General features: G+C 40.5%; 1 protein-coding gene across 9 annotated transcripts in view; it reads right to left on the bottom strand.

Annotated features, from left to right (window-relative positions):
- The window catches only part of CAMSAP2 (calmodulin regulated spectrin associated protein family member 2), a 162,665-nt gene that overhangs the window by 67,466 nt on the left and 82,754 nt on the right, over positions 1–12,445 (bottom strand). For 6 of the 9 annotated variants that reach the window (XR_006273763.1, XM_038412793.2, XM_038412792.2 and 3 more), the window contains exon 5: positions 357–389. The exons of the other annotated variants lie outside the window; for them this stretch is intronic. Coding sequence is in view for 5 of the 6 variants with exons in the window: in XM_038412793.2 (XP_038268721.1) it covers positions 357–389 (33 nt within the window). In the remaining variant the exon portion in view is untranslated. The remainder of the gene's footprint in view (positions 1–356; positions 390–12,445) is intronic. 9 annotated transcript variants of the gene reach the window in all.

Genomic DNA, 12,445 nt, shown 5'->3' with positions numbered 1-12,445 from the left:
GAAGCAAAGAACTTTACCAGAGGAAGTACAGAGAGGGTATTTTATATTCTACAGTGAGGTAAGAGAAGGCAACACATTTCACTATAAAAAGTAAAATATCATAACCACTACAGATGAACGTCAACTGTTCTTAAAGCAACTTTTGATCCAATATCATACCTTTAATTTTCATTTTCCCCAGATTACCTTGAAAGACTGGATTCTAAACTATGTGAACCCTATGGACTGCAATTTACTATACTATAATCTAATCTAGCAGAGATAAATTAAATGAATTGAGTACACCAGCATAACATGGACAAAACGATTCTCGTTTTAAGCTTTTAGATCAAAGGTGAAGCAGTCAGGCAACTTACAGGAACCAGTTTCCAAAACCATTTGGTAGGAGACTTCAGAGGAAGCAGTAGAAAAAAAGAACAAACAAAAGCAAAAAAAATTTTTTAAATCAGATTTTATAGTTTATCCTTACATAGCAATTTTGATTTAAACTTCTCTCAGTTTTGTACAATAGTGTATTATAATTTCATAATAAGTGCTATTGGCACTGTAACCTTCATACAGAATAAAATGAAATTCTTTAATAGTAAGACTAATAATGGAAATGATAGTTTTCAGTCTGTCGATCAACAGAATAATTTTCCCACACTAAAAAGACAGGTTTTTAAATCACTATTATTTTATTTGATGTCCTCACACATCTAATTGCACCCAGGATATGCAATCAATTTTGCCAACAGAGGAATTCATCTGAGATTATGATCAAAATGAAGTGACCCAGAACATAGAATATGCAAGCAAGCAAAAAAGGTAACACAATGTATAATAACAAGTCTAAACATGCTTGTATAGCAACATTACAAATTCAAATGAGGTTTTAAACAAACAGTTAATTCCAATGTCAGCCAGTAACGTTTCATACAAGTTTAAAAATATTTTGTAAATATAGTCCTATAACAGTCTTCAGAAAAAGGAGGGGTGCGGGCAATCATGTATTTGCAAATACAAGTCATATTAGTATCAGCTACATGATGGACAATGACCTGAATGTACAATCTAGTTTTCATGTGTGTAGTTTTCTTTCAGCTACTTCTAGGGAAGGGGTGAAAAAAACAGAACTGGTGGATTTAATCATAATCAAATAGTCTATAAAATATATATGATACAAAAAGAGAGACCAAATGACTAGATTTGCAAAGAATCAGAGTAAACTCACTCTAAATGCTTAATCCCAAACCCATTGAAAAAACCAACTGAAATTATTTCATTAATTTCAAAGGGTTTTAGATTAGTCCCTAATTGTGCTTATAGGTTTCAGAAAAACATTTATTACAAAAAACCAGTTACCTACCTGTACTGTAACTATTTTTTTGAGATATGGGTGCAGATATTCATTCCACTCAGATGCGTGAGCACACAGTGTATCAACATTGCAAAATTTTCCTAGTAGTACCGGCATGGAGGGCGTTTATGCCCTCTGGCCCTTAACCCCTTCCCTGGCTATTTAAGGGCAGTGCCGCCCCAACCTCTTTCAGTTCCTTTGCTCCAAATGTCAAGACAAGACACTCCAATGCAGAGGGGCTGGAGGTTGAGTTGTGGAATACATGTTTCCACCCGCATCTAGAACAACAACAGTTACAGTACAAGTAATCATTTTTCCATTGAGTGGGTATTCCATTCAGTTAACACACAAGCAGTACTTTAAGGTGGTGGGACATCGAGTCTAGTTCAACAACTGCAAAACTGCCTTTCCAAAGTTTGCATCTGACCTAGACGCAGTGCTAACAGCATAGTGTTTGATGAAAGTATATAAAGACTGGGCAGCAGCCCTGCCAATGTCCAATATCAATACGATAGATACGGCTAGATTCTCACTGGAACGTATGAAGGGAGACTATGCTAGGCTGGGGAAGATGCTTAAGGAAATCGAGGCTCAGGTGATCTTTAGTGGGATTCTGCCTGTTCCTAGAGAAGGGCAACAAAGGTGTGACAAGATTATGACCATCAACAGATGGCTTAGGCAATGGTGCTATAAGGAGGGCTTTGGGATGTATGGCCACTGGGAGGCATTCATGGACAGAGGACAGTTCTCTCGGGATTGACTTCATCTGAGTAGGGAAGGAAACAGACTTCTAGGATAGAGGCTGGCACAACTGATTAAGAGAGCTTTAAATTAGGAATTTGGGGGAAGACGGCTGGGATATGTCCAGGTAATCTCCATACTGGATTTTAGCACTGAGAGGGAAGAAAATGAAGAAAGAAAGGATACAGCCGTGGGTAGAAGAATGTATACAAGGAGGAAGGCCAGTGTGGATACCAGTCTAACAGTCTAATACTGGCTATAGAATGACCTTGCCTAATAGGGTACAGAATGTGAGCGAGGCCAAACAGCAAAAATTAAGATGTTTGTACAACAATGCGAGGAGCCTAGGTAACAAAATGGAGGAACTAGAGCTACTGGTGCAGGAAGTGAAACCAGATATTATAGGGATAACAGAAAGATGGTGGAATAGTAGTCATGACTGAACTACAGGTATTGATGGGTATGTGCTGTTTAGGAAAGACAAATAAAGGTAAAGGTGGTGGAGTAGCATTGTATATCAATGATGAGGTAGAATGTAAAAAAATAAGAAGTGATGGAATAGATAAGACAGAGTCCGTCTGGGCAAAAAATACATTGTGGAAGAAAACTACTAGAGCCTCCCCTGGGATAGTGCTTGGGGTGTGCTATAGACCGCTGGGATCTAATTTGGATATGGATAGTGCCCTTTTTAATGTTTTTAATGAAATAAATACTAATGGAAACTGCATGATCATGGGAGACTTTAAATTCCCAGGTATAGACTGGAGGACGAGTGCTAGTAATAATAATAATAGTTGCTGAACTGACTAGAGGGGATGCCAGTTTAGATTTGGTTTTGGTGAGTAGTGAGGACCTCATAGAAGAAATGGTTGTAGGGGACAATCTTGGCTCAAGTGATCATGAGCTAATTCAGTTCAAACTGAACGGAAGGATTAACAAAAATACATCTGCAACTAGGGTTTTTGATTTCAAAAGGGCTGACTTTCAAAAATTAAGGAAATTAGTTAGGGAAGTGGATTGGACTGAAGAATTTATGGATCTAAAGGCAGAGGAGGCCTGGGATTACTTTAAATCAAAGCTGCAGAAGCTATCGGAAGCCTGCATCTCAGGAAAGGGGAAAAAATTCATAGGCAGGAGTTGTAGACCAAGCTGGATGAGCAAGCATCTCAGAGAGGTGATTAAGAAAAAGCAGAAAGCATACAGGGAGTGGAAGATGGGAGGGATCAGCAAGGAAAGCTACCTTATTGAGGTCAGAACATGTAGGGATAAAGTGAGACAGGCTTAAAGTCAAGTAGAGTTGGACCTTGCAAAGGGAATTAAAACCAATAGTAAAAGGTTCTATAGCTATATAAATAAGAAAAAAACAAAAAAAAGTGGAACCGCTAAACACTGAGGATAGAGTGGAGGTCAAGGATAATCTAGGCATGGCCCAATATCTAAACAAATACTTTGCCTCAGTCTTTAATAAGGCTAAAGAGGATCTTAAGGATAATGGTAGCATGACAAATGGGAATGAGGATATGGAGGTAGATATTACCATATCTGAGGTAGAAGCGAAAGTCAAACAGCTTAATGGAACTACATCGGGGGGCCCAGATAATCTTCATCCAAGAATATTAAAGGAATTGGCACATGAAATTGCAAGCCCATTAGCAAGATTTTTTTAATGAATCTGTAAACTCAGGGGTTGTACCATACGATTAGAGAATTGCTAACATAGTTCCTATTTTTAAGAAATGGAAAAAAAGTGATCCGGGTAACTACAGGCCTGTTAGTTTGACATCTATAGCATGCAAGGTCCTGGAAAAAAATCTGAAGGAGAAAGTAGTTAAGGACATTGAGGTCAATGGTAAATGGGACAAAATACAACATGGTTTTACAAAAGGTAGATCGTGCAAAACCAACCTGATCTCCTTCTTTGAGAAAGTAACAGATTTTTTAGACAAAGGAAACGCAGTGGATCTAATTTACCTAGATTTCAGTAAGGCATTTGATACCATGCCACATGGGGAATTATTAGTTAAATTGGAGAAGATGGGGCTCAATATGAAAATTGAAAGGTGGATAAGGAATTGGTTAACAGGGAGACTACAGCAGGTCCTACTGAAAGGTGAACTGTCAGGCTGGAGGGAGGTTACCAGTGGAGTTCCTCAGGGGGATCAATTTTGCCCCCAATTTTAATCTTATTTAATCTTTTTATTACTGACCTCGGCGTAAAAAGTGGAGTGTGCTAATAAACTTTGCGGATCATACAAAGCTGGGAGGTATTGCCATTTTAGAGAGAGACCGGGATATCATACTGGAAGATTTGGATGACCCTGTAAACTGGAGTAATAGTAATAGGATGAAATTTAATAGTGAGAAGTGTAAGGTTATGCATTTAGGGATTAACAACAAGAATTTTAGTTATAAGCTGGGGACGCATCAATTAGAAGTAATGGAGGAGGAGAAGGACCTTGGAGTATTGGTTGATCGTAGGAGGACTATGAGCCGCCAATGCGATATGGCCATGAAAAAAGCTAATGCGGTCTTGGGATGCATCAGGCGAGTTATTTCCACTAGAGATAAGGAGGTTTTAGTACCATTATACAAGACACTGGTGAGACCTCACCTGGAATACTGTGTGCAGTTCTGGTCTACCATGTTTAAGAAGGATGAATTCAAACTGGAGCAGGTACAGAGAAGGGCTACTATGATGATCCGAGGAATAGAAAACCTGTCTTATGAAAGGAGACAAGGAGCTTGGCTTGTTTAGTCTAACTAAAAGAAGGTTGAAGGGAGATACGATTGCTCTCTATAAATATATCAAAGCGATAAATACCAGAGAGGGAGAGGAATTATTGAAGCTCAGTACCAATGTGGACACAAGAACAAATGGATATAAACTGGTCATTGGGAAGTTTAGACTTGAAATTAGACAAAGGTTTCTAACTATCAGAGGAGTGAAGTTTTGGAATAGCCTTCTAAGGGAAGCAGTGGGGGCAAAAAACCTATCTGGCTTTAAGATTAGACTCGATAAGTTTATGGAGGAGATGGTATGATAGGATAACATGATTTTGGCAATTAATTGATCTTTAAATATTCATGGTAAATAGGCCCAATGGCCTGTGATGGGATGTTAGATGCGGTGGGATCTGAGTTACTACAGAGAATTCTTTCCTGGTTATCTGGCTGGTGAATCTTGTCCATATGCTCAGGGTTTAGCTGATCACCATATTTGGGGTCAGGAAGGAATTTTCCTCCAGGGCAGATTGGAAGAGACCCTGGAGGTTTTTCGCCTTCCTCTGTAGCATGGGGCACGGGTCACTTGCTGGAGGAATCTCTGCTCCTTGAAGTCTTTAAACCACAATTTGAGAACTTCAATAGCTCAGACATAGATGAGAAGTTTTTCGCAGGAGTGGGTGGGTGAGATTCTGTGGCCTACGTTGTGCAGGAGGTCGCACTAGATGATAATAATGGTCCCTTCTGACCTTAATATCTATCAATCTATGAATCTAAAACAGCACTTAGGAATGCTATCGATCTTGGTTGGGCCCTCATCAAATAAGTCCATAATCTCTGAGGAAGCATGGTCTGAGGAACAGCCATTTTATATGCTATTGCAATGCAGGAAGTTATCCACCTGGAAATCTGCCTAGAGTCTGCCTGACCCTTCCTTTGATCTGCACAGGAGACAAAAAATGAGGTGATGAATGAAAAAGTGTAGTCCTCTCTAGGTAAAACGCCAAGCATCATCTCACATCCAATGAATGAAGTTGCTGTTCATATGTATTTGAGTGTGGCTTAGGAAAGAATAGCAAAAATATTACTTGGTTAAGGTGAAATTGGGAAACCACTTCCAACAAAAATTTTGCACGTGGCCATAGGGCCACTTTGTCTTTGAAAAACTGTGTATGTCATTATGGCCTGCAGTTCACTTTCTTTTTGCTATAACATCTGCAAGGAGAGTAAGGCTGTCTTCTGGCACAGGAGGGACAGAGAACAGGTTGCCAGGGACTCAAGTGAAGGCCCGATAAGAGCAGTTAACACAGTACACAGTATTAAGGTCTTACAAGGGAACCGGCTCTTTCATTGGTGTGTGGAGACTAATGACTCCTCCTAGAAATCTTGCTACCACAGTATTAGAGAAAATTGACTTCATTTGGATCAAAGGATGAAATGCCAAGATCACCTGTTACTGGACTGTCAAGGAGCTGAGACACAGATCAGAGGACTGAAGGTGTACCAGATACTTCAAAATGTTCCAAATGCAGGCTAGCCTTGGTCGAATCCCTGGGCTAGCAATCACATCAAAAGCCACTTCCACTTGGTTGAATAGGTAGCTCTTGTGGATGGTTTTCTATTATTGAGTAGCACTTGCTTAACAGCTTCCAAACAGCATTCCTCCTCCTCCTCTTCATCTAACCATGCAGCATCCATGCCAGGAGGTGTAGACTTCTGAACACTGGATACAAAACTCAACTGTGGTGCTGAGTCAGTAGATTCTGATAAAGAGGAAGAGCGATGCCAGGTCGAACCGACAGATTGAGTAGGTCAGAGAATCAACATTGCCTAGGCCAAGCTGTTGCAATGAGAATTAGTTTGGCATGATCCAACTTCAGTTTAAGAATAATGAGGGATGAGTGGTATCAGGGGAAAGGCATACATCAGTGTCGATCCCCAATTCAGATGGAAGGCATCTGTTAAGGAGCCTGTCCTGAGACCTACTTGAGAGCAAAATACTGATGGCACTTCTAGTTGTCTCTTGTTGCAAACTGGTCAAAAATCAGGATGTCCCTTGTAAGAAGATGGAGCTCAGCACACCACTTGTGATTCTGGGAGAAATTCCTGCTGAGATGATTGGACTAGGGATTCTGGACCCCAGGTAAACGAGCGGCTGTGGGAATTATACTTTCCTTGATGCAGAACTGCCAAAATTTTATTGCATCCTAAGCTCATAATACATTGAGGTGTCGTCGTTGGTGAGTATATGAACTGCTACATCCCAATGCGATTCTGAAAGGCTGGGCAGGCATTGTAAATGGATTGAAGCTCCAGGATGTTGATATGAAAGAAGTCTCCTTTTTGACCAAAAGCCCTGAATTTTCAATGTTTCTAGATGAATTCCCCAACCTATTGAGGCGGCACTGGTGATTATAATCCTGTTGTTGGAAATGGGAATACCCTAACATACATTTCTCAGAACTGTCCACCACTGTAAGAAATCCAGGATCACTGGAAGCACTTGGACAAGCTTGTCCAACAACTGACAACTCGGGCAATAAACCAACTTCAACCATGTTTGAAGAAGATGAAGACACAATCTCACAGGCTGGACTACATAAGTGCATGCACCCATATGGTGTAGAACTTCAAGCACACAAAGACTGTAGTTGAAGGTTAGGACCGAAGTGCCAGACACAGGTGACAAATTCTTTGAAACTGTTTGTTTGGCAGAAACTCTCTCAAATTTATGAGTCTAGTAGGGCCCAATTAATCACTTTGTTCAGTTAGCATTAATGTCAACTTTCCTTTGTTCAAAATCAGACCCAGATGATCAAAGAGACATTGTGTGAATTGGTGTTACAGAGGACTTGTTCTTTGGACTTGCCTCTCACTAACCAATTGTCCAGGTTTGGGCAGACAAGAATTCCTCTTTTTCTGAGATATGCTGCTACTACAGTGATACATTTGGTAAATACCCATGGAGCAGAGGAAAAGCCAAAGGGAAGCACAACGTACTGATAATGCTGACCTCCATTACAAATCTCAGAAACCTCCTGTGCCTTGGGAAGATCGCCACATGTAAGTAAGCATCCTGAAGATTGAGGGCTGCAAACCGGCTGTTGTGATTCAAAGTGGGAGAATAGTCCCTAGGATACCCATGCACAGTCTCATGTATTTGATGTACTTGTTGAGACCACAGAGATTGAGGCTAGGTCTCATCCTTCTCTTGGACTTGTGGATCAGGAAGTACCCTTAGTATAAACCCTTTCCCCGATTTTGAAGTGAAAACTCCTCTATGGCCCTCAAAGCCTGAAGAGTTTGCACATGCTGAAGGAGCAGAGACGAGTGAGGGGGTCCTTGAAAAGGGATAGAGTAGTTGAGTGGGAAGGGTGAACAAACTGGAACTGAATGGCATAACCCAGTCCCACAATGCTTAGTGCCCACTCATCTATAGTTATTGACTCCCAAACCTTGTAGAAAAGGGATAGCCAGTTTCCAAACAAAAGGGAAATGATATGAAGCTTGAGAACTGGAATGCCAACCTCAGGGAGAGTGTCGAGTAGGCTGCTTGCCCAAAATAGATAAAGGACAGGCTGATGGGTTAAAACTGGGATCAGAAGACCTACTTCTATGAGACATATGTCCTTTTCTGGAGAAGTCCTGCTGTCTAGCAGGACAATTTGAACTAAAGAACTGCTGAGGGTGTCATTGCTGCTATTATTATTGCTCCGGGAAGTGATGATCTTTACCACTGGGTAAAACCCCCCAACCAACACAACATACCTTGAGTCTTTAAGGGAATGTAATATTTCATTAATTTTCTCCGAAAATAAAAATTGACCGTCAAAGGGTAGGTCCTCAATTGTCTGTTGGACCTCAGAAGTGATACCAGAGTTCTGCAACCATGAAGTCCTTCTCATTGTTACAGCAGAGGCCATAACTTTAGAGGAAGCATCAGCCATGTCTCAAACTAACTAATTTTTGCCACTCAACGGCCCTCTGCAATGAAAGCCTTAAAACTCTTCATTACAGGATTCTGGGCAACTTATCTGTTAATTTTGCCATTGCTTCCCAATTTACAAAAGTCGTACTTTGATATAAGTGCCTGCTGATTAGTAACATGCATTTGTAAGGAAAAGGTAGAATATATTTTCCTCCCAAACACATCGAATCTTTTAAAATCCTTGTTCTTTTGTGTCAATTTATACCTCCCTGTTTTAACCTCTTATTAGAAGCCATTACAACAAGAAATTTAAGTACTGGATGCAAATAGGTGCATTCAAAACCATGCATAGGCATGTAGCATCTTTTATCTGTACATTTAGTTGTGGTGGTAAAGATGCTGGAGTGTTCCACAGACTCTTTGCCGGTTCCAAGATCACTTCGTTTATGGGGAGAGTCACTTTCCCAGGGGCTGAGGACAGGAGAATATACAGTAACCTATGGATGTTCTCCTGAATACCAAAGGCTGAAACCATGAGCCTCAGGAGGTCCTGACATTATTTAAAATCCTCAGATATAGGGGAGGAATATTCTGGCATTACAGAGTCATCTAGCAATGAAGAAGAGGAAGGAAGCAAAGCCAATGGAATCTCCTGTGATGCCCGTAACAACAATTCAGACTGAACTAGGTCCACTGCAGCAACTGCCATTTGTGGCTGCAGTGATAGAGGCTCAGGAGGAGAGGCTCCCAGCAGAATAGGAGACCGTGCTCTGGACTGCACCATGGATGAGAACCTAACTGACTGTGGAACATCCCAGAGATTCCAACAAGGCCATTGTGGATAGGGGTATGGTATAAATGGCCAGTAGGAACTGGGCCAAGAAGTCCTCTCTCAACTATGAAAGCATTCACAATATCAGTACCAATGGTGATCCCCAGGAAGTCTCAGTATCTTTCAAAAGCAATATCTAGAAGGCAACAGAGAGGAGGAAGATGTGTCTAACCCTGAGGAATCTTCCAAATTGTCAACAGAGGCAACAGAATAGCCATCCCTGGTGGAGTCAGCAAACATCCCGCCTCATCTGAAGTTTAGCTCATCAGTACTGAGAAAGGTAAAGCACTCAGTACTTTAAGCATTGATATGGACCTTACACTCAGTACCAGAGCAGATGTCTGCATTGAAGTTGAAGCCATTCCCATTCTGCAGAAGCAGTGTGCTCTGCAGTTGTCACTGGTATGGAAGGTAGTACCTGCGCTTACTCGCTTCTCAGTACCAAAAGGGTGGGTGATCTCAACCCTGCACTGGAAAAGGCACAGAAGACAGTGCAGATAACGATGAGGGGTCTAAAACCAGTCCAGATGGTGCCAAGGATACTGACGAAGAAAGCACTACAGCTGAGCATTCTTGAATCAGAGGAGAGTCAGGAACAGACAGGCAAAGCAAGGCCAATCCTCCATGATATGCCACCAGTGTGGACATAGCCTGTGCTGACATAGATGTTGTCGGTATTCAACTCAATGGATGCCCCACAGGTGAGGGTAGAGTCAACAGTATGGAGTCTGCTTGTTCTCACCTCGGTACCAAAGAGCAGGTAGATGGCCTTGCTCTATCTCGCGTACTGGATGAATCCTGATGCTACTCTACGCTCCTCTTAGAAGGGGAGAAGGAATCTTTCCTAGGTTTGGAACAGCTCCCCTCTGCTTTATGAGATCTTTTTCTAAGAGAACCAAAGGAAGGAGAATAAGATCACCTCCTGAGAAAAGAATCTGAATCTCACTGAACCTTTCTTTAATGTGCCCTTCTTCCAGGCACAACAAACACTGTGTATTGGGGTCACTATTGGGGATAGCCAGCCGCCACCACCGGATCATGTTTAAATCCTAGTGAGGGCATCACCCAGGATAACTGTCTATCCTAACTATTACAAACTAAACCTATGGGTACTACTTAACTATACTAACTAGTCAGTAACTAGAGAAAATAAAATCCCAGAAAGACAGAGAGAGAAGCAAGAAGTAAAATAAGACACAGAATACTCTGACTCCAGCTATGGGCGGTATGAAGGAACTAAGGGGGTGTGTGGGAGGGGGTCAGGGCAGTGCTACCCTTAAATAGCCAGAGGAGGAGCTAAGGGCCAGAGGACTCCAGCGCTGTCCCTTTGGGTACTGCAAGGGAAAGTTCTCCACTTTTGGCACGCTGGGCACACACACCTGAGTGGAATACATGTCTGCAAACACTCGAAGAACCACCATTGTTATTGTAGTATAGCAAATACACAGAGCAAGTTCTACCAAAGGGTAAATTAACCTGATTATGCAAATTAAAAAATTTAAGGAATGGTTATTTATAAGTGCAGATGAAGCTAATTTTCATATGTTTTATACTGAAGCAGAAAAAAAAATTATAAATATATACATATATGTTTATGTACTTTTAAAAAAGATCTAGACATGCTGCCTTATTATAAAAAGAAAAGAAAGATCATCACAAAATGGTGATCATCCTGAGCTCTCAGTCCAATAGAGTCTGGGTGGTCAGCATTTCTGAAAATCATGCCACTTATACTTAGGTGCCTAATTTCAGTGTAAATGTGGAGTTCTTTTTATTTTTTATTTTGTTTGTTTAAGTATTTGGAACATTGCTTATTTAGAAAGGGTATTTAATGTATTTGAATAATCTAAACAGTGTAATTACATTGCTTTGGATATTACAACAGCAGAATTCAATGTTGGGTGTTTGACCTAATTACAATGTCTACTGACACCAGTAACTTAGTTCCCAGGCAGGGAATGAAAATGACAGAAAAAAGTAACATCACACAGAGTAGTCACTAGTAACAGCTGCAATTGTATGTCAGCAGCTGTAGGATAGTGGCCCAGGAGCATAATTGAGTCTGTTGCGCAGCTGTCAGTATTAGATGTTGGGGGTCAACAAAGATATATATTGTAAATGACATCTCACTGGCACTGAGCTATGAAAAAAGAAATGGAGTACAGGGATGACAAGTCAGAGCCTGAAAAAAGATAAACAGTATGCTGCACCAAAGTGTGTGTGTGAATACTGAAAGACATTTGATAGTAGCAGCATTATACTAAACAGTTAAGCTGATCATAGCACATTAATAGAAAGCTGATGGAAATTCCAGTCAACTTGATTAAAAGGGTGGCTTGAGTTACAATTTTTAAAAAAATTAATTAAAAAACACATTAGTATTCTGTAGAGTGGTTCAATATGTTCCATGTGACGAAAATATAATTTCTACCTGAGATTGTGATGAGTTTCAAAATCTCAGCAGCAGTGTCTACATGTGAGAGCTATTAACTTTAGTAATAAGTGATAGTCACAGTACAGTATGTGAGACACACTGTATTTAAGGAGTATGTTTCTAGTAGAAATGGGATATAACAGGAGTAATGAATGGCAGAGACTCAAGTGTGGCAGGTTGGCCATTGGTCTAGGAGATCAGTGAGAGCTTAGGAGGTGGCGATATTTAAGTAACAAGCAATGGGTTTCGATAACTTGGGTAAAATGTGATACAAATGAGTACAAAATATACTATACTTTATCTTTCTGCATTTTACGTAAAAAAATAACCGTTAGATACCGCTCATAAATAGAGCTGGTTGAATGCAATTTTTTTTTCAAATAAATTATTATATTTTTTAATTTTTTTGCCCAGATTTACACATAAATGAAGCTAGCAGGCTCTTATACA

This window comes from Dermochelys coriacea, chromosome 8, assembly GCF_009764565.3.
Source record: "Dermochelys coriacea isolate rDerCor1 chromosome 8, rDerCor1.pri.v4, whole genome shotgun sequence".
In the NCBI taxonomy this organism is placed as follows: Eukaryota; Metazoa; Chordata; order Testudines; family Dermochelyidae; genus Dermochelys; species Dermochelys coriacea.
The sequence above is the reverse complement of the archived record's forward strand: the minus strand, read 5'-3'. Positions and strand labels throughout refer to the sequence as shown.